The sequence below is a fragment of the Homarus americanus genome, unplaced genomic scaffold, assembly GCF_018991925.1.
Source record: "Homarus americanus isolate GMGI-L3 unplaced genomic scaffold, GMGI_Hamer_2.0 scaffold16712, whole genome shotgun sequence".
Lineage (NCBI taxonomy): Eukaryota > Metazoa > Arthropoda > Malacostraca > Decapoda > Nephropidae > Homarus > Homarus americanus.
Genome location: NW_024757794.1, coordinates 7,177,019 through 7,200,364, shown reverse-complemented (window position 1 = coordinate 7,200,364; position 23,346 = coordinate 7,177,019). Strand labels below are relative to the sequence as shown.

At 42.8% G+C, this 23,346-nt stretch overlaps 1 protein-coding gene across 1 annotated transcript in view; it reads left to right on the top strand.

The window, feature by feature from the left end:
- LOC121857672 (glycerophosphocholine cholinephosphodiesterase ENPP6-like) overlaps positions 1-23,346 on the top strand; it is a 41,889-nt gene that overhangs the window by 7,772 nt on the left and 10,771 nt on the right. The window contains exons 4-9 of the mRNA XM_042353734.1: positions 9,949-10,105; positions 10,379-10,625; positions 10,793-10,999; positions 16,678-16,816; positions 17,805-17,965; positions 18,360-18,480. Coding sequence (XP_042209668.1) covers positions 9,949-10,105; positions 10,379-10,625; positions 10,793-10,999; positions 16,678-16,816; positions 17,805-17,965; positions 18,360-18,480 — 1,032 coding nt within the window. The remainder of the gene's footprint in view (positions 1-9,948; positions 10,106-10,378; positions 10,626-10,792; positions 11,000-16,677; positions 16,817-17,804; positions 17,966-18,359; positions 18,481-23,346) is intronic.

The window sequence follows — 23,346 nt, the reverse complement described above, 5'->3', positions numbered from 1 at the left end:
ATCCCTGACCCCACGGTATATTAAACAGAAAGAACTTACTATGATATGGTGTAATTTGAGGCTTTTTCTGGAAGGCGGTTTATGACGCCCTGGCGGCGGAGTGATTTATTGTGATGGCAGGGATTCCCGTAGTGTGGACAGTCTCTATTTAAAGGAACAATGCCGGGAAGATATTGGAAACAATGTATTGCCTGATGGTAGACCCTGGTGCCATATGACATCACGAAAATTGTGACCAAGTCCCAGGTTGCTGATCTGTCTTTCTGCCTCATTTACACAATTGCAGGGTCTCAATTGTTTCTCTTACCATTGACAACTCAACATACATATATTGTTTCTCACTTTTTATCTTTTTTTCATTTTTGTAATTCTTTATTATTATTATACATTTTCGCCCCCTAGGCCCCAATGAAGGTCAGTGACCTGTGCCTGGGTGGGCTAATCCCCTAAAAAAAATGGTCTTTGAAAACTTAAAGGGTGTCCTTGTCTTTATGCCTAAATTCGCAATTTACGTACAAATAAGACCGGCGACAACATTCACACATGCTGAAAATGAAACTGACGTGAGCAGGGTTGCCAGATGTACGACAAGCTTCACGCCATCTCACGGCCAAATCGGCCAAAATTTTTTGGATGGGAAGCACAAGGCTATTTTTGCAATCCACTCGAAATAAACGTATCCCCTACAATATTCACTTAAAATGTCGTAATAAAACCAAAATTTCACTTAGAATTGAGAGCCCAATAATTACATAAACATAATATCTATAATCTACAGTGAAGATTTACTTTAATCTGAAATGGTGGTGGAGCATGATAATGGTGGAGCACTTAACACTAGTTGACGTAAGCAAAAACGTCTAGTTCGTCATCGTCCCCTGGTTTGTTATATTTTCTACCACTGTCGTTGGACCCTTTCCATTTACTAGTGGAAATTTTGAAAACTAGCACTCGGAATTTCAGAAAGTAACTCAGATGGCTTTGTAAGCTCTGAAGCTTAACCCATATGCTGGACACGTTCAGCCTGAACAACTCAAATATGAGAACTAACAACTGAGGTAGTAACTAGAAAGATCAGTCAGCTCAGTAGGTCACGTAAACATGTGAGGTCACTGAGCCAGCATTTTCATTGTGAAATTTGAAAATCTGCTAGACTTTTCTTCAAAATCCACTAGATGAGGAATTAATTTGTGTTTTACAAAATTCGGTCAAAATACGGCCAGATACTTTGACCGTGACCATCCATTTTCCAGGCCAGACGAATTTTTTTACGGCCTAATTAGATAAATTTGGCCGTGGAAACGGCCATATGGCAACCCTGACCGTGAGCGCGGGGAAAAGCACAGCGGAACTCTGAGTCATTACCGCAGGGAAGACAAATTAGTGCTCGCCTAGGCGCCTAATTATCTACAAAACGAAACATTTGCACAAGAAATGATTACCATATCAGAACTCACCCATGAAAATAAGGTAAGAAAATAAACATCAATACAAATAACTCGTCTGCGGGTTAGTCGTATATTTTAAAACCGTTGCTAGGTTGGCTGACAATTTTGGTCTCATTTTGCTCAATATTTCGTAAAATTTTAGTTTCGGTCATCCCAGTATTTAGGTATTCAAATTTTGTGATTCCGACATATAAAAGTCCGGATCGTTCAAAACACCAAAAACCACCGGAAAAACATAATTTCGACATCTAACCTAACCTAACAAAATTACTAAGATTCCCTGATGACCGAAATTGAAATAGTACCCAATATTTGATGCTTAATGCAGCAGAGATAGTGTTTTTTTGTGTGTGTGGAAATGGTAAAAAAATTGTTTTTTACAACTTCTTGTTGAGAATCACTAATTTTTTTTTTACGTTACTACGACCGTTTTCCATTGAGACGCAACAAATCATAAACTTGCCAATCATAACCTAACCTTATTCACGTGTTGTCACGCAGTCAAGTCACAGAGTGACTGGTGGGGAGAATGGTGAGAGTTCAGAGGGGCTGGGACGATACCATCTTCAGTCATTAACTTTACCCGCTGACAAAAACTTCTCAACCCGAAAGTTCAATTATTTTTAGCGTTTCCACAAAATATGATTATCTCCAAAATTGTTCGTTGAACTAGCAACAGTCAAAATCCAAATATTATTTTTTTGTAATAACGGATGGGTGCCTGTAGGATCCCTGGGCTACGCCCCGACTGACCACCCCTCGTTCTTCTGGTAAATCTCGATCGACGTTTTGGGCACCCCTGCAGCTGTAAATGTTTAATTTGCTATATTTTAACCTCGGTATATTTAAACTCATGGGTAGGTTGAGGATAAAGTATCATCGCTTTCGATTTTGATGTTGTAAGGTCCACACTTTACTCACACTTTTATTGTGCTTTTGAAGATTGTGGAAAAATTATAGATGGTTGGGGAACTAGGTGATCATGGTTCTTTTTGATCCAGACAAAACGCGTGATTATTAGAATATTTTTAATCATATATTCGTTTGCTTTTAATTTCAGGATTTTTTTAAACGTCGGTTGTCCGGGGCTTTATCATACGCCGACACCATGAAGACAAGACTATACGGTTTATTGTTCAATTAAGGTGTTAAACACAACCGGTTTCCTTGACGTTAGAAAATGCAACCTGCTTATTCAAGGTTGTCCCACGATTGGAGGCCAAGATAAAAATTTTCGCCTGTTTCCGGTGACCAAAGATTATTTCATCTCTTAAAATGAAACTATCACTGCTTCAGTTATTTAAATGTACTTTTCATTTCTAATTGTAGGATTTTTTTTCACAAGTGATTACAGCTCCGTCGCTAGAGTTCAAATACTGGTTGTCCTTGATTTAGGGTCGCATCCCCATATTAAGCCACCCCTCCCCTCGGCTCCAGATCTCGCACGATTTCACCATTAATCTTCGGTGTATCATTGATTTTTTTTTCTGTAGATAAACCTAGAAATATGTTAAGGTTTGTTTATTATAAGGTTACGTTATAAATTAAGGATCTCATGAAGATTAGCCCCAGCTTACGTCACCTTAGTATGAACCAACTTATTGTTAATCAAACCTAACCGAACTCTCGTAACCTAAGCTAATATTACATAACGTAATCTCCCAGGTAGCGTCAGCAATCATCAGAGGAAATTAACTAGGGACTAATCATCAGGTTAAATAAGCTGGGGGCTAATCAGGTGGAATAAGTTGAGAGCTAATCAGGTGGAATAAGCTGGGGGCTAATCTTAAGGTGATCCTAAATTAAAATTAGTTATAATGAGTCCGGGGTCAGGGGGGAAATATCAAGCATTGAGTCACTGATGAAGCTCTACCCAGGAACGCCCCAATGTTACAGGGTTTTGACATTGGAGCTGTAGCAATAGTAGCTTCATTAACACAATTGGTGGAAATTCGTCAAACATTCTCCATTATAAATTATCATACTCGGCTGCATGTGCGCGCTGAGCTACGACACCGTGATTAGGTTATACAGTACATGTATTATTACAGCAAAAGTATGTTAGCTTGTACCAGTATGCTGCGCTCTCGTATACTGTATAAAAGTTTGGTGAATTAAACACAGTATATGACTCTCTCTCTCTCTCTCTCTCTCTCTCTCTCTCTCTCTCTCTCTCTCTCTCTCTCTGGGTCAAAACGATTCCAATGATACCAAAAATGTAGAGATCGCTTGTCTAGGAGGGGAGTGGTGCGCGGGCAAACCCCACACACACAGGCAGAAACTTACAAATATACTGTATATGAAGATTAGTGATGCAAATCTTTTTATTTTTTTATTGATACTGTACTTAATTAACAACAGAAAATGAATAGTAGATAAATTAATTTTTGATAAAAGGCTAACGTTTTCACGCTAAATTCCGACCCTTAGAATGGATATTGATTCCCTAGAAAGCATTCAGAGGAGGATGACAAGACATTAGGAACCTTGAGTATCGAGACAGATTAAAGCATCTGAATTTGCACTCCCTCGAGAGATGTAGAATGAGGGGCGATATGATCGAGGTGTATAAATGAAAGTCAGGGTTAAACAAATGTGATATAACAAAGGTACTTAAACTATCCAACCAGGAGAGAAAACTCGTAACAATGGTTTTAAATTAGACAAACTTAGATTTAGGCGCGAAATAGGTAAACATTGGTTTGGAAATATAGTAGATGGGTGGAACAATTTACCGAACATTATCATTAACTCGAGCACTCTGGGAAGCTTCAATTTTAGTTTGGGCAGATGTATGAGCAATAGGAGTTGGGTGTAAACGGGCTGCCTGTAGTATGGGCCAATAGGCCCGCTGCAGTTTCCTCCATTCTCATGTTCTCACATGGCAAGTACAGTATATGGTTGTCTTAATAAGAATTCCTGTCAAGTCGAATGACATTACACGCAAAAACCACTGGCTTCCTCCCCGGCATGGCCAACTCAAGGTTGGGTGGCCATTAGGTAAAAAAAAATATATTACATGAATGTCACGGCTGGCGCCCCGATGATGTAACATCTGGGATCCCCTGATGGGGGCTTCATTGCTCACTTATCCTCAGCGTATTTCATACGTGTTCATCCCTATGATGGACACTAAGATTCGGTGGTGCGGTGATATCTATCCAAGGACAAAGAGAATCATTATGAAATCTAGATTATGAATAATAAATATGTCTGTACTATATATATGAGCAGAACCTTGTATTTAAATATTTTTTAAGCGTCGATTTGATAAGAGTGAGCGAAGCAAAAAAAAATCGTATTGGGAGCGTCAATCCAAACGTTTATGGGCCTCAATCAAATGTTCCTGCAGCTGGTTCAAGTGAGGGAATGATGGGGCGCTAAATCTAAGTTTTTCTCTTTTCTTAGTTTATAATCTCGGAATGATATTACACACACCTGTAAATTGTTTGTAGGCTATTTACAAACTGAAGGACAGTGAGTTACCAGTCACCATTATAACTAGGCCACTCTTGTTATAATGTTATTACTGCGCTTCAACAACAAAGGTCTTTAAGCGCGTAGCAATGTTATAGTTGAACAACGATAAAAATGATTATGAGAGATAGAACTCTCTGTGTAGGTCACTGAAAAGCTGTGAACTCTTCGAACATTCTGCCAGAGAGCGTTGTGATGGCACCGAATGTAAGTTCTAAAACTAGACTTGACCAATACTGGCGCTGATATATTTTGGAACCAGTACATGCCCAGTGCTAGTCAACAGAAACGTGACTGACCGCCCAAGCGGAAAACGAGCCCTCGATCACTGGCGAGAAGGATAAAGTATATCCTAATTACCTAGAATGAGAGAATAAGCAGCGAGAATGGATGTCATGCGCTAACCTTGTGAAGGTCCCTCGGGTGAAATTCTATCAACTTTTGGTTTAGCCAATTACAAAGCTTTAGTCTTTCGGTACGATTGTTGGTGGTACAGCGATAGCAGAACATACCGACCGTCCGACATGCTAGCAAGCGAGTGTTGGATATGAAAAAAAAATGATCCTGAGTACAATGGGATAAACTCTTGAAGACAATGCGTACGATATGAGCCGAGTATAGACTAAGTTAAACTGTTTCCTCAGTTACCATGTCCAATGACGACACAAAGGATAGCTCTGTCTGGTTGAATTCGACCTTGTGATGAAAATAATCAGTGTTCCCGAAAATATGAGTAAACGGAAAATACTGTAAAATGTATAACTAATATTAATTAGATTTATTTCACCCCAAGTCTCACTGGCTGACACAGGTACTTAATATTGGAAGAACAAATACTGTCAATGTTTACAGCCTTAACAACATCAACCTAGAGAAGTCGACTTGTGAAAGAGACCTAGGGGTACCTGTAAGCCCGGACCTACGGCCTAGAAAACTGTGCGTTAATGTTCGAAATAAGGCAAACAGAGTACAGTATTGTGTTTTATATCTAGAAGTGTAAGTAATAAGAGTGCAGAGGTCTTATTGCAACTATATCTTGCGCTAGTTAGGCCGCACCTCGATTATGCGGTTCAGTTCTGGTGCCCTTATTATAGAATGGATATCAATTCACTAGAGTCGGTGCAGCGAAGAATGACGAAAATGATTCCGGGACTTAGAAACCTTCCATATCAGGATAGGTTAAAGAAACTAAACTTGCATTCACTGGAAAGACGAAGAGTGCGGGGAGATATGATAGAAGTATTTAAGTGGGTGAAAGGAATCAATAAAGGGGATATAGATAAAGTTCTTATAATATCCTAGCAGGATAAGACTCGGAGCAACGGATTTAAGTTGGATAAGTTTAGGTTTAGGAGGGAGATAGGAAGGAACTGGTTCACAAATAGGGTGGTGGACGAGTGGAACAAGCTTAGCAACTTTGTAGTAAGTGCTGGAACGCTGGAAAGTTTCAAAAATAGGCTGGATAGATTCATGGATGATAGAGAGTGGTAGTAACTCTCGACAGGAGCTGCCATGCACAGGCCAACCGATCTATTGCAGACTCCTTATTTTCTTATGTTCTTATGTTCTAGGTGTTTTTTTATCCTGCTGTAAATATGAATTTTTGCGGGGATTAGTCCACCCGGGCACAGGTCACAAACCCACATCGGTACCTGGGGGGTAATAATAATAATAATTCATAGTAAATGCAATTTATAATAAAAAATAATAATAAATTAATAATAATAACAACAACACTAATAATAATAAAGAAATACAAAATAAAATCAAAGGTGAGAAACAATAGATGTATGTTGTGTTGTCAACAGTAAGAGACAATCGAGAACCTGCAATTGTGTGTAAATGAGGCAGAAAGTCAGATGAGCAACCTGGGACTTGGTCACAATTTTCGTGATGTCATATATATATATATAGTGGCGCTCTCTTAATGTTTTATGTGTATATTGGGGCAGGAGATGGTTCAATTACTTTCTTTCTGGCTGATTTAAACCAACTGTGTTCTTGGAATTCGTTACTATCTACAGCTATATTATTTAACAAGTTTTGGTAGGTTTCTGTATTGAGTTCAGTCACTTTGTTCCAAATATTTGCGGCTTTCTTGTGTATTTCTACATTGATTGCTAGGAGGTTTACTCTCTCTTGTGTAGCTGTTCATTATTGATGTGGTCTGTATATTTTATGTTATAAATAAATCTGAGGGCTATATTTTGTACTGCTTGTAACCTTTTAATGCTCGTTTTACTAAGGGTGTTCAATGGGATGGGTGGGTAGTCCATAATTGATTTAACAAGGGCTATATTTTGTATAGACTTATTCTTGCCTGTCGTTCTTTATCTTGTATGTATGTTATATATCCTCTTTTTGTTAGTTTTAGTCCAAGCATTCTGCCTTCAGTGTCGTATTGGTATAGTTCCTGGTCGACTTTACTGAATGCTCTAGGCGCGGGCTGCCTAGTCAACAACGAAACTATACAATACTCCAACGAAGGCAAAATTCTGGGACTCACAATAACTCACAAAACTACGAAGATTTAGCAAAATGGACACCAACATTCAACTACTCTGTACATCTATTCAAAGCACTTATCCGCCCCCACCTGGAGTATCCACCAATACCACTCAGCACTATCAGCAAAACCAGCCAAATATAAACTTCAATCAGTACAAAACAAAGCTCTCCGTAGAGCATCAAAGCAACTCCCCCCATACACCACCAAAATACAAGAACTTCACGAACTATACAATATCGAACCACTGAACACACGTACACACAGTCAAGCTCAGAGAATTTGGAGCAAACTTGAAGAGTTGGAGGATCCAATATTCTCCCAGATAAAAGAAGAAACCACAAGAACACACAGCTGGTGGTCCAAGAGCCTCCATGCTAACATACAAGAACAAGACCAACTTTACACATTTAACAAACATAAATTGACACCCATCATACTCATGAATGCCTCGCTAGCTTAGCTCCCCCCCCCACGCCTCCCTTGGGCGGGCGTCTGCTAGGTGGACAGTCCACCTATCACTCCATACTATTTTACTTCCCGTTTCTATGCTTTCCTTTTCTCTCTCTCCTCACCCATGGCAAAGTCATTTGCCACTTTACTTCATTATCATCATCATCATCATAGTTAGTTGACCGCCTCTGTTCCTAGAGTAAAGACTAAGCCTAGCAGAACAACTGAAGACATTGTTGTGCAAGTATTGTGGAGTTGTGATTAATATAAAGTGAGAAGACTAAAAGAATTGTACACTGGTAGTGTGCTGACTATACACTTGAAGTGTGGAGTCAAGCTGTGAAGCCATTAACCCGGTTAAGAGTGTTGTGAAGAATTTGTGCATATTAAAGTACACTACAGTACACAAGTGTGTTTCTGTGACCTGGTGGAAATCTACCTGCCTATTGTTTGTCTGTACACTGATATCGATCGTCGGGATATTACCGGAGACTGGCGGGTCAGCCAGTGATAATTCGACGACTCTTGTGAGATATCTACTGTTTCTGTACTATACATACGACCCTAGCCGCTGGTAACGTGTTGTGGAAGTTGGGTAAGCGGTGGCAGGAGGAGGGTTGTAACAGTATTGTATGGGATCTGTAAATTTTTTTTAAGAATGCTTTGTGAGAAGAATTAAAATTTTCGGTTTTAATATTTATTGCGTTAAAAATCGTTTGAAATAATGTTGGTAACAAATGTATATACGACTTGTATCGGTTTGTTTGTTAATCTTTTGTAAATGGAATTGTACTTTTATTTTTTATGGCATTAACACAAATCTGGAAGAATTTGGACTGGCTTCATTATTCCTTGTTTTTGAAAATATGCAATGGTGCTCCCTCGACCATCTAAAATAAGCTGAGTGCTCATCAGATTAAAGGGCATGGTAACAACTGCTTTACACACTATTTGCTGGTCAGGCTGCCTGGTTAAATTAATCGTGGAGTCATCATGGGCTATTGTTCCCGCAAGTGGCGAGGTATGCCAGGTCACAAGCGTGGTGGGCACGTGTAGTAGCCTTTATAGGATAGGCGTGAGCTAGAGACCGTATTAAATATTCGTAATTTTTTCTGCATAGATCTCACCCAGGACAATGTAAATAACATTATCAGGAATTAAATAGATTACTTTCAATTCATAAAAGAGTCAGAAATTTAGTATCACAAACCAAGACCTATACAGTGGCAGATTGCTTTACCCTATTTTCCGAATGGCCACCCACTATAGAGGTGGCCATGCCGAGGGAAGGAGACCAGTGGCCTGTGTAGGATACCTCCATTGTTCTTGATAATTTTGTCAAGGGCCGTTTTGAAGCCCAGTACTGTCCTGATTCCACAGCTTGGACTTGTAGACCATTCCATTGGTCTACCATCTTCTGTGTGAAAAAGTATTTTCTTATATTCGTTTTATATGATAACTTGGTGAGCTTGTAGTTATGTCCTATGGTGTTGGCGGTGCGTGACATCACAAAGAAATGTTCGGGGTTCACGTTTTCCATCCGTTTCAGGATTTTGAATGTTTCAGTGAGATAGATCTGCCCTATTGTGCCTTGTGTGAAAGGTTGTTAGTCCCAAGGTCGCAGTTCCGGAATCATATTAGTCTGAGCGACTATACTGTACAGTATATGGTCAGTACTGTTGTTTGAGTCAGTTGCGTGGACACTCAGCAGGCACCAAAAAGAGGGTGGGGGCCTTTTAAATGTAGTGTTATAGGCGTATGTTACGAATAAGTAACACTGACAGGAAAACAAATGAATAAGTGCTTAGGTTAGCAAAAATTTCAAGAGAAATACTTTAAATATACAGAAAGACAAATTAAACACTTTGGTCATATAATTAAGAAAGCGGGGATAATAACAGAAATATTAATAGGTAAAGTTGATGGCAGGAGGGCCAGGGGAAAGCGGAGACTATGGTGGATGAATGAAATACAAAAACTGGGTCCTTAGAGAGATACAAATTTTAGAAGAGTGGAATAAACAGCCCGAACTAGCCTTCAGATATGAGATGTTTATTCCCGCAGGGACGCAGGTTGTGAGGTACAGTATGTCTGGTCAAGGAGGCGCGGTGTGGATGGCGTTGTGGTGCATGAGCAGTGTGGCGTTCCTGGGGGATGCCGTGTCTGAGCCGCAACCGCAGCAACACCACCATGGCAAGCTCCTCTACATCCTCATGGACGGGTATGTCTGCTCTCACTCCTTTATATTTTCTTGAACAATTTAAATGAAAACCTAATATTATTAACCATTAGTTAAGATTCTAAGAGCACCTGAAGGATTGACGTTGAAGAATTTGCGTTCACCCATCGAATATACGAGTACAACTATTTTCAGATCGTAATCTTGTTCCATCAGGAAGAAAAAAAGAATTGCAAGGTGAGAGGAGAGGCAGATTTAGTAAAACTTCCTAAATAGTTACCTTAAGGAGATTTCGCAACTTCAAATTTTCTTTAGGTTCAGGTGGGACTATGTGGATCAGCAGGACCCCAAAGACCTTCCTGGCTTCACTAAGTTCCTACGAGAGGGAGGCAGGTCTCGGTGGACCAACCCACTCGTTCCATCGCTCTCCTACCCAACATGGACTACTCTTGCCACAGGCCAGTACGCCGAGACCCACGGGCTTGTTGGCAACTATTTTTATGATGCTGAAACAAAGGAGATGTTCTCACTTTTTGATGCCAAGAGCACAGGGAAACAGAAGGTAGGCTGATGAGTCATTAACAGTGAAAAAAAAATTACTTATATTCTGCGCATTAAAATGAAGCTATTTCTCTTATCTATCTTATCAAAAAGAACTCTTAGCCCCAGATACATATTATTTAATCTAATGATTTTAACTGTCTTTAACATTTCGAATCTCCTGTATAGTGGTGGACATCAGAGCCTATCTGGACGACGGCAGAGAAGGCAGGTCTTCGCACGGCCCAGTATCTATGGGCCCGCTGTGACGTACCGATTGATGGCGTAACCACTGCCTATTGCGAACCTTTCGTGAAGATCCCAGGCAAGGCAATCTTTTTGAAGAATATTAAAAATGCACTGGGTAAATTTGATGAAGGCTTCGACTTTGTGCAGGTGAGGCCTTCTATTTTATAGTAAACTGTACCATACAATTTTCACTCATTATAGTCAAGTAGGGTCGGATCCAGGTCAATGCAACCGATGCACTTGCATAGTTAAAAAAATTGTGACCGATGCAAAGGTATCATCTGCATCGGTCAAATAATTGACCTATCGGTGACGCGATCTCATTGTCAGTGTTGACCTGCATGGCCCACCAGCTTCTGAACGTAGCTATCACTTTCCATACCTGAGTGGCAGGTTTGACAAACCGTCCCCAGAGATGGGATAATCGGAGCGGGGCCTGGGGTAAGGTTACACTCGCATCACCTCCTTAGCCATCACCTGAACTCCAGCCAGGATTCCCCCTTGAGGCATCATGCAGCGGTCACCATTGAGAAAGTCATGTAACCAGGGCCAGATTAAAGTTGTGAGGGGCTTAAGGCTGAAGGGCCTGATATGCATAAAAAGGGGGTATTTAATCTGGCATATAATAACCATAGAGCCTTAATAAACATAACAAGTCATTTATATAGCCATCTGGTGAAGTTGTGAACTTGTGACAATGAATTTAAAAAAAACACATAAAGGCCTAAACTGTGTCCTAAATATCACGAGGGCCCTAGGTTACATCCTTATGGTTAATCCGGCCCTGCAGGTAATATTCACCGCCAGGATTCTCCTGGCATACTGAATTAATAACACCAAGGTTTGATACATAGGGCAAAGATATGTATGGTTTACTTACACCCAAGGGCGAATGTGTTACCTGATATCAAGGGTGACCGCAGCCGGGCACTGGAATCCCAGATGGGTTCAGGTGATGTGAGTGTAAACCATTTTGAGGTGATGTCATGTATACTGGATATAAGGAGTTCCATCCTCATAGGATAGAACTAGTTGAAATCGTGAAGAATTATGACAATAATTATCTTGCTATGGTACCTGTTGTAAATCTAAAGTTGCGAATTCGTATTCAGGGAAAGTTGTTGGAGCTTCCAATAACTTGATGGCATAAACCATTGACTCTTCAGGCTTCTACGCCCTTAACTCATGAGACATAAAGGCAAGCATGAACTTAGCATGCTTCCCTGTTGGGCGTTGTAAACGCTTCTGCGTTGGGGGGGTGCCCAATAAAAAAAAAAGGACACTACTAAGTAGTGCCCCCTGATATGCTTATACACCTCAGTTAGGTCTCCCCTTGCCTGTCTGGAGTATAAGCTAGGCAAGTTCAGGCGCTCCAATCTCTCAGGGTAGTTGAGATGCCGAAGCCCAGGCACCAGAATGGTGGCCCTCCCTTTTTTTTTCAGTTTACCAAATTTATTGGCAAACCTTGTTGTACAGTTTGCCTATTCTGAGTAATTCAGTCAAGTCTTGACACTGAGGGTGGTATCACTTCTCACTGCCACGCAGGAGAGGATCATACACATCCCACTGCTGCCACCATTGTTTGGGCCGGGTTTTGATGTCAAACGATCTAACTTGTTAACACTTGCCTGAATGAGTGTAGAGTAGTCGCTGGTACCTTTGATGAAGCTGGGTGAGATAAAAGGTAATCTCATGGCGTGTCACCTTTGATACAGTCGTTGAATCGTTGAATCTCCCAGCCGCCCTGGGTTACACTTGTAATTATCTTAGCTTGTAAGTTACACAAGTGTACACAGGTTCTGTTATCTTCATTTGTTGTTCTTGGTTTAATGTAAACACACGTGGTGATTTTCTAGTTATATTGGATGCTCTGGTAGTTAAAGAATTGTTTGTTGACAGACTACTGAACATTAGCTTTTAGCTTGTAATTAGCTTATATAATTAGAGAGAGATACAGCCTTGGGAGCTATGCTCACACACGTCTCTTTAGTACTGTGTCGGGCTGTGAACTGGTGAACTGTGTGAAACTGAAATAGGCGAACCTCTCTCTGTCTGCTTGTAAGGGGGTATGTAATCTATACGTCAACACAGAGATAAGAGGCTACACTCCACAGGCCTACTCTCACGGAGGCCTGGGGACATATATTTATGGGTTGTAACCTGAATCTGTGTGAAACTACAAATGTTTATGTGTGCTGTCCACCCTAGGAGGTGTGACAGAACAAATGCTTATAAAACTGTATGCTCAATAGTCTGGGTGATAGAATGTATATAATGAATATATTTGTCCTTAGCCCATATTTATATAATACTAATTGATAAGGGCTGGAACATTGCTCGGCTACCACCCACCGAGTTCCACGCGGTGTAAACCAACGCAGATAAGCCCTATGTGTACCTAACCTTGTTATAATGGTGTGTGTGCTTTAGCTAAGCTGAGATCTTCAACCTTATGTAAATGGTGGTTGAGATTCAATGAACTTGCCTACAGTTGTGGCCTTCCTTTGAACATTTTCAACCAACTGACAGCCCCTAGTATATCTCGGGGACCAGGCGGGGTGACAGTACTCCAGACGGGGAAGCACTTCACTCTTGAAGATCGTTACGAGGGACGAGATATCTGAACAACCTTCTTATAAGACCTAATAATTTATTTGCCCGATTTACCTTCTTCGCTCAATGGCCCGAGAACTTCAGCTCATTGTCAACATACACACCTAAGTCCTTTTCACATTCGGTCTCAAATAGTGCAGTTTCTTCATCCCGTTGGGACATATGATATGCCTCCTTGCCGTTGGTACGCCCCAGGTACATCCTCTTACACTTTGTGACATTGAATCTCAGCAGCCATTTCTTCGACCATTCTTGGAGCTGACATAAAAATATAAGCACGTACACACCAAGGACAAAAGGATGTACACAAGAAACAAACACAAGCATGTACATATAAAAACAAACCCCAGCACATACAGTACACACATAAAACACATATACAAAAAATACAATAAACTGCAAATGAGATTAATTTTCAAGTTTGTCATTCTTGAGTCCATGTAAACAGTAATATGAGGAAATTCAACTGTTGAGGCGACACTGGGACTATCCAAGAAAATGATGACTTGGGTCCACGAAACAAATATGAAAAAAAAAAATGGCGAGTATCAAGCTTACCCTTAATGAGGACAACAAATTCAGACTATTTTAGATTATCCCACGCCCAGTTCAAAGACGTTTTGTTATTAACTGAAAATGATAAAATGAAACTGGACACTCACTAGAGGAAATCCACATCACCCCAGGAAAGACTGGCCATTTGCCAAAGGTAAGTAAAAATTCATTAAATATAGACTAGTATTTTTTTCATAATAAAAAAGGATTAAGTATACCCTGATTTTTTTCATAATGGAAATAATTCTCAGCATTTCACAACCAAACTTATAATTATGTTATTTTTTTGTGTATATAAGATTGGTATGTTTTCTTCATGAATCATTCACTCGATCATGTAGCCAGATATACCCTCCTTCACCCGCTACCTCAACGTGAGAGTGAGAGGAAACGTTCTACAGAGCATGCGAGACCAAAGCTATGCCAAGTAAAATACTCGTCAGGCAATCTGAAGCTATGTGGCCCGGTCATGTGGCGCGTGGCGTACGTAAGCATAGCTTCCGGTGTGAGTTACCCAATTGAATAACCAAAGCAGTCATTCAAAGACACGTAGTGTAGTGTACATTTAATGCTTATTGGTGTGTGTGTCACTGTCTGTTTTATATACATTCTGTACAAGGTTATATTGTAAGCAGTATTGTGTAAATAAATAAAACTGTAGATATATTTACGTGTGTGTGTGTGTGTGTGTGCACATAGGGTGGTGTAATGCGTCTAGTGCGGCAGCATTATGTTAGTGTTAAGGTTCAAGCACGGCTTGCTCCCTCTCGCTTTCAGCTACTGCCGCCGGCTAGCCCTCGTGGTGAACAGGGAAGCAACTTGCATAAGTCTTTCCCTGCCAGTACACAGCCTCTTCACCATTAAGACTCCTGCTGTGCCTCCTCTTGGCAACACAGTAACTGGGTGCCTCGTGGGCCCAGGCTAGGCCAGCAGGGGATCTCGGAGTAGCAGTGGGCCCCAAAGGGACGGCGCATAGGCCCACTGGCGCCTACCAACCATTGCGTCGCTGTCTTGCAAATTAACCTTGGAAGGCTATGGGAATAAACACCAAGCGAAAAATCTGCGGTGGAGCCCCGCATCAGGCAGACATACTTACAGAGCTCCAACAAGACCCCCAACGGCGGTATAGGCAGAAGAGGTGACCACCATGGGAATCCAATGACTACACCAGCAGACGGAGGCAATGCATGATGGACAGACTACAAAGGCGAAACCCAACAAACTGGGGTATCGGCAGTCCATTGCAACTCTTCCTCTCCCCAGTCGTTGTAACACTTGCGCCACTGGATCAGGTAAAGGGAGTGCCAAGATGTGTGGTTGCAGCCTGCACTCCTTCCTCTCCACTGAATTTCAGTATGCAGACGACCTCACCCTTGTTGCTCACACTGAACGTGTCTTACAGGAGAGCCTGAACACCTACTCAGATGTGTATGCACACTTTGGCCTTGAGGTGAATGTACATAAGACTCAGATTCTCTTTGAACCTGCTCGTTTCAGACACACCTCCACCATCCATCTTAATGGTACTACCCCCTCTAATGTTACCCACTTTCGGTATCTCGGCTCCCACTTGTCCACCACCGCGGAGATTGAAGAAGAGATTCGGCATCAGATCAGATGTGCATCTCAAGCCTTTGGCAGACTCCGAAACCATGTCTTCAGCTGTAGAGAGGTGAAATTATCTACAAAGTTACACGTATATTGAGCAGTGGTTCTCCCCACCCTGCTATATGGCAGCGAGACATGGGTCACATACAGGAGGCACCACAAGGCACTTGAAAACTTTATCCAACGTAGTTTACGTTCCATCCTCCGAGTTTGCTAGGAAGACAAGAGAACAAATGTCAGTATTTATGCTAACACCAACTGTAGGAGCATCGAGGCTGCCATTATCCATGAACAACCACGCTGGACTGGCCATGTTACCCTCATGATAATAATAAACTGCTAAAGCGACTACTTTACAGTCACCTAACGAATAGTAAACGTAACGCTGGCTGGCACCTGAAAAGGTATAAGGATAGTCTTAAGGCAAACCTGAAAAAGTGTCAAATCGACCCCTTCACTTGGGAGGCGATTACTCTACATCATAACGCTTGGAGGAGCACCACACGAGAAGGTGTCAATACTTTCGAGTTAGCCCGGCTGCAAACCGAGGCAGACAAGCGCCAACGCAGGAGAGACTCTGCCACCGCCCCTCCCGCACTCGATGTAGCCCCCCACATGTGCAACATTTGTGAATGACTGTCGGTCCCGTATTGGCCTCTTTAGTCACCTTAAAACTCATCAATGAAGGTGACATCCCTAATAATTCATGTCATTGGATGATCGTCATACTCGATTCCGAGTGACATCAAGTATATACAGGTATATACAGTCTTACATCGTTTTATGACAAAATATAGGCTAAAATATCAGGTTAAAGATACATTTATCCAACTAAATCTAAGTTAATTATAATTATTGATTAAAAACATGGCATTGTGGAATGATGTGTAACAATTCCATAGACTATTTTAAATCTATTCTAGTCGCAACGACAAAACCTTAGATTGCATCAGTCAAATTTGAGATCTGGATCCGGCCCTGATTTATTACCTCCCTCGTTTATATTCATCCAGTTGGTCAGTTGTGCAGTACAGTATCTTCTAATACAGGTGTACACAGAGCACACAGACAATACTGGACACAACACAGGCCCCGACTCACCTGAGATAATGCAGGCGGTAAGGGACCTCGATGATGTGTTGATGATGCTGATGGACGAGCTGGAGAAGAGAGACCTTACCGATGAAGGTTGGTGGGGGATATAAGTGTTGGAGTAGTGTAGAGGTGTAGGGAAGGTGTTGGAGTAGTGTAGAGGTGTAGGGAAGGTGTTGGAGTAGTGTAGAGGTGTAGGGAAGGTGTTGGGCATATGAGTGTTGGAGTAGTGTAGAGGTGTAGGGAAGGTGTTGGAGTAGTGTAGAGGTGTAGGGAAGGTGTTGGGCATATGAGTGTTGGAGTAGTGTAGAGGTGTAGGGAAGGTGTTGGGGATATGAGTGTTGGAGTAGTGTAGAGGTGTAGGGAAGGTGTTGGGCATATGAGTGTTGGAGTAGTGTAGAGGTGTGGGGAAGGTGTTGGGGGATAGGAGTGTTGGAGTAGTGTAGAGGTGTAGGGAAGGTGTTGGGCATATGAGTGTTGGAGTAGTGTAGAGGTGTAGGGAAGGTGTTGGGGATATGAGTGTTGGAGTAGTGTAGAGGTGTAGGGAAGGTGTTGGAGTAGAGTAAAGGTGTTGGGCATGTGAGTGTTGGAGTAGTGTAAAGGTGTTGGGCATGTGAGTGTTGGAGTAGTGTAAAGGTGTTGGGCATGTGAGTGTTGGAGTAGTGTAAAGGTGTTGGGCATGTGAGTGTTGGAGTAGTGTAGAGGTGTTGGGCATGTGAGTGTTGGAGTGGTGTTGATGTAAACGTGTGGAAGAGGTGTAAGGAGTAGTAATGGTGCGGATATATAGGAGTGGTTAAGGTGTCAAGGTACAATAGTGACTGATAATAGAATCATACAGGATGAATATTTACTGTGTTTTGCCTCATAATACCTTGGAGGTTTGTGTTTGTACTTTATGCTTTTACGTATTGCTACCTGAAAGTGCCGTGTTTTGGACTATAATCTGTTTGCTATGATACAGTACTCACCCTTCCTGCGTCGCTTACTCTGACTGTATTTGATAGTCATGTGTGTTACGAATACCACCATAATTAAAACTTCATTTTTGTTGTAATGATCCTAGCCCCCTCCTCCCCTCCTACAGTGAACATTGTGATAGTGAGTGACCACGGGATGACTTCCACCGCTACTGGGGCAATTCAGCGCCATGAGATTGATGATTACCTGAACAGCAGCCTGGTTGAGAACATCGCTGATTTGGGCGCCTTCATGAACATCAAAGTTTATCCTGAATACATTGAAAATGTTAGTAATAAATACAGCTTTTAAAACCAATTGCCAGTGAATATTTCAAAATATGTTCATTCTAGAATTTTATCAATATATTATCTAGGTACAGTATAAATAAATTATCCTTAGGTAGTCATAATAATTTACTTAAGATAAACAATATTATAAAATTTTGCATTACTGAAGATTAGCTCCCAACCTATTTCAACTTAAGTTTAACCACCTTAATGGAAGCCTAACCAAACCTAACACTTCAGGTAGTATTGGGGTGTTCTGTCATCAGGTGAAATAAGTTAGATTTAATCTTAGGTGATCAGAATTATCCATACGGCATGTTGCGTTTTATTTCACTGTTGGTTTGTGTTTTGTGGTGATATGGTGGAGTTAATTCTTATTTATATCTTAACAGGTGTTTGAACACGTTTCAAAGATACCTGGAGTGAATGCCTACAAGCATGACGATATCCCAGACCGTTACCACTTCAGAGACAACAAATACATCCATGATATCATCCTCATGGCTCAACAAGGTCAGTACCAGCAGGAAGGTCACATGATATACTGTAGGTCAGTACCAGCAGGAAGGTCACGTGATATACTGTAAGTCAGTACTAGCAGGAAGGTCACGTGATATACTGTAGGTCAGTACTAGCAGGAAGGTCACGTATACCTCGACTTTAGCAAAGCATTTGACAGAGTCCCCCACGAAAGACGAATACGAAAAGTGGAGGCTCGTGGAATTGGAGGAGATATTCTAAAATGGATTAGGGCGTGTTTGCAGGACTGGAAATAGCGAGTAAGCATTAACGGCACTAAATCCTATTGGGGTAATGTCACTAGTGGAGTACCCCCAATACTTGGACCATTACTATTTATTATGTACGTAAACAGCATAGATATACTGTAGGCATAGACAGCAACATAAGTAAATTTGATGACGACACTAAAATTGGGCGTGTAATTATATCTGACGCAAAACTACATGGAGATCTAAAAAAAAATTCACATGGTCTGAAAATGGCAGTTGAAATTTAATGTGGACAAAATTAATGTAAAGTACTTAGTCTAGGAGATGTAAACAGGGAAATCAGATATCAGATGAACAACGTTGTTATAGAGAAATTCGACTGTGAGAAAGATTTAGTAGTAATGATAAGAAGGAATCTTAATCCAAGACAATAAAGCGTATTTTATCGAAACAAGGCTAACAAAGTACAGTTCAGTACTTGGGTTCATACAAAGGAGTGATAGTTACAAGACTAGCGAGGTTATCCTAAAACTATATCTAGAGCTTGTGAGACCTCACTTGGATCGCGCGGTTCAGTTCTGATCACCGTACTACAGAATGGATATACTGTAGAATCCCTAGAAAGCGAGGAGGATGACACGACTAATCCCGGGCATTAGGAACCTTGGGTACAAACAGATTAAAGTATCTTAATCAGCACTCCCTCAATAGACGTAGATTGAGGGGTGATTTGATCGAGGTGTACAATATAAATGGAAGTCAGGGTTAAACAAATGTGATATAACAAAGATACTCAAACTATTCAACCAGGAGCTAACTCGTAGCAATGGTTTTAAATTAGACAAACTTAGATTTAGGCGCGAGATAGGTAAACACTGGTTTAGAAATAGAGTAGTGGATGAGTGGAACAAGTTACACAACTTCATCACTAATTCGCACACGCTGGGAAGCTTCAAATACAGGTTGGACGGATATATGAGCGATAGGGATTGGGCGTAAATGGGGCTCCTTAGTATGGGTCAATAGGGTCGCTGCAGTTTCCTTCATTCTTATGTTCTTAGGTGATATACTGTCGGTCAATACTAGCAGGAAGGACACGTTTCCACTTCTTAGGAATTTTCCCAATTCTCAGGAATTTTAGCCTGGGGAATTTTCTCGAGATTTTGAAGAAAGGGGATAGGGAATTATAAGGAATATTAGCTTTGGAATATGTATTTGCGTGTATTGAATAAGATTAGTAGAATAATAATTTCATAATTCTTTAACAGTGACTTACAATGTAGGTTACTGTATGTATATTATGTATGTTGTATGTATACTATTTATGTACCCCATTTATATACATTACCTATCTAGTCAGTAGCGTGTGGCAATGCCCCTGTTTCATGTCACCACACGCTTAGATAATGTGCCTGGCGACATCTGGAAGCTGCTAATGTACCACTTGCCACATGTCGCCTGAGTGGTCAGGGAGAGGTCAGTTGACCCAAAAAGAGTGTAGGGACTACCAGCGCTTGTAAGCGCACCCTTGTATACTTCCGTCAAATAGAACCTACAGAACTCTACAGGTGTTTGTGTTCGCTCCTGCAGTTAGAACTGAATACCCGAACATCCACATGGCGCAGTGAGCCTCCACATGGTGCAGTGATTTGATTAATTGGAAATATAAGTGCGTTTGTTTAAAATCAAGACCGGTAGACCCCCCACTCCGTCAACTCCGTCAACCGTCGCTCTCCTAATCGCATTGTCTCCCACAAAAATTTGTTTGAATTACCAACGAGTTTTGAGCAGTGTTTCAGTGACAGCAAGTTATTGTGAATTGTCATAAGTGCCCTCGTGTGTGTAGTGCATAAGTGTGTGCCTTTGTTTTAAGGGATTCCCCAGGTGGAAGGCTGATATAGGGCATTTGTGAGGAGCAGTGCATTAGCGAGGACCTTCTCCAGCTGTGTCTCGAATGTAACTGATCAGCGCGCTCTGCGCCCCCCCCCCCCTGCTCGCTCACCCCCGCCTACACACACCAACCCACGGGTACACACACACACACGCGCACGAGCACACTGACTGCAGTCATTTCTTTATATGTATTTTATATATATAATTTACTTATCTGTGTATTCAATTAATTTTTTTGTCTCAGATCTTGTTGATACGACGGGCTGACCGGTCAACACTGATTTGAGATACAATATACAGATTGAGTAATTATGTCCCGGGCTTTACGCAGCGGTGTTCCTAGCGCCCGGATGACTCAGACAGATGACAGCTCCACAGAGATGGATGACCAGTCAGAGCGCGACGCCCCACCCTCTCCCACCACACCTCGCAGTCCTTCACCTTAATTTTCAGCCTTGTCTTCAGAGATAATTGCTCTGATGAAGTTTTGAGGAAGGAAAGGCGTGAGGGCGAAGCGAGAAGACGCGCTGAGGACGAAGAAAGGAGACAAGTGGAGGCAAACAGAGACCACCAAAGGAGATTGGAAGATAGCGAACGGTTTGCAGCTTTGATATCTAGCCTCACTGCTAATCAAGCCCTTGGCTCTTCCACTGCTTCGGTATCGACTGGTTCAGATACCTCGTCAACGCCTTCTGTACGCCCCCCAGCCCCCCCCCCCCCCCCAAAGCGGCTGCCCAAACCCCACCCATCTTGGAGCCTGATGTGACTTTCCAGACTTTTCGTGAGTGGCGGCGACAGTGGAGTGATTATGCTACAATGGTGGGTCTCCAGAGCTTGCCACAGCCTAAACAACTCATTCAGCTACGTATGTGCCTGTCTTTGGAAACGCAGCGTGTGTTGGAACATACGTTGCAGGTGCCCCCGACTTCTTTGTTGTCTGCAGAGGAGGTACTGGATGTTCTAGAACGGCACATCAAAGGTCAGCGGAATGAAGCTTACGCAGGAGGGAATTGTTTAGCTGTAGACAGATGGAGGGCGAGACTTTCGATGCCTTCTGTGTACGACTCAAGAGAGCCTCGGAAGAGGTCGACATATGTCCCAGGAATCACCAGCAGTGCGAGGAGACCCAGTTGAAGCAGGTGATCCTGATGGGTGTTAAGGACGAGGAGCTTGTCCTACGCCTCACCTCCCTCGACTCTTCCTCTTCTCTTAAGGATGTGTTGACAATATGTCACTCCTATGAGGCTGCCAGGTGTGCCACCTCTGCCATCCGAGCTCCCCCTACAGATGTACGGGCTATGTCCAAGTACAAGAAGTCTACCCCAACTCCTACGCCCACCACGCCCACGCCCGGCTCCCTTTGCAACAGCTGTGGTAGGAAGCACGGAACACAGGTGTGTCCAGCTGCTGAGTCTACCTGCAACAGTTGTGATCGCAAGAGCCACTGGTCACTTACAGTACGGTGCCCAGCCAAACGCGTCCAGTGCAATGTGTATGGTCGTCTGGGCCACTACAACAAGTGTTGCCCGACCAACAAACCCAAGGGACAGCATCGGCGGAAGCAGCAGCGCCCTTCCACCAGTGAGCACCGCCCACAGTCGTCAAATCAGAGGCATGATGACCCTGGACAACGCTCAAGCCATATTAGGAAGGTGTACTCCCCCTCGCGTCCCAGGATCAAAGTTCCCCAGCACATCAGTGTCATTGTGACTTACGGCAGTGTGTCATCCTGTCTCAAGATGCTGCCCGACACCGGCGCTGATGCTACAGTCATCGGCCTCCAGCATTTGCAATGTTTGGGGCTCTCTCCAAGTGATCTAGGACCGCCTCCCAAGGACCTCCGCTTCACGGCAAATGGTTCACAGATGGCCCCTGCCCTAGGTTCACTCCAAGCACAGGTCACCTTTGGCAACAGGTCGTGTCAAGCCTGGATTGATGTGCATAATGGTGTCCCGACTCCTTTGCTGTCCTACAGACATTGCCAAGAGTTGGCCATCATCTCCCAGGACTTACCAAAACAGATTCCCGAGGTAAAATACGCCAACAGGGTGCACGAAGGGAGCAGCAACTACCCTGCTGTTGCCCCACACCTACCTCTGGCCAGTGACACCTCTCCTTCGGTAGTTGCCCCCGCTGCTTCACGTCCCCACGTCTTGGCTCGCCTCCACGACAGTCACCGTGGAGCCGAGGCCACCAAACGGCGTGCTAGACAGACTGTGTTCTGGCCTGGCATCGACTCTGACATCTCCAATGCTGTCCATGCATGTAAGCCCTGCCAAGTACTACAACCCAGCCAGCAGTAGGAACCCTTCATGAGTGACGACAACCCCGCCCGCCCCTTTGAGTCTGTGTCGGCCGACTTTTTCTGTGTGTCAGGAAAGTCCTTCCTGGTTATCGTCGCCCGTCTCTCTGGTTGGCCGGTTGTCATCAAGTGCGGTAATGATACGACGTCTGCCGCCACCATCAGCAAGTTCCGCCACTACTTCCGTTACGTGGGCTTCCCTGTGCGCCTACGAACCGACGGAGGGCCCCAGTTCACAAGCCGGGACTTTGCTGTGTTCCTTGACCGATGGGGAGTCCGGCATGTGTTGTCATCGCCCCATTACCTGCAGTTCCAACGGCCACGCTGAGGCTGCTGTCAAATCCCTGAAGCACCTCATCCTCAAAGTGGCCCCTTCTGGAAATATTGACTGCGAGGCTTTCGACCGGGGTCTCCTTGAACTCTGCAACACGCCCAATTACACCGGACGCTCCC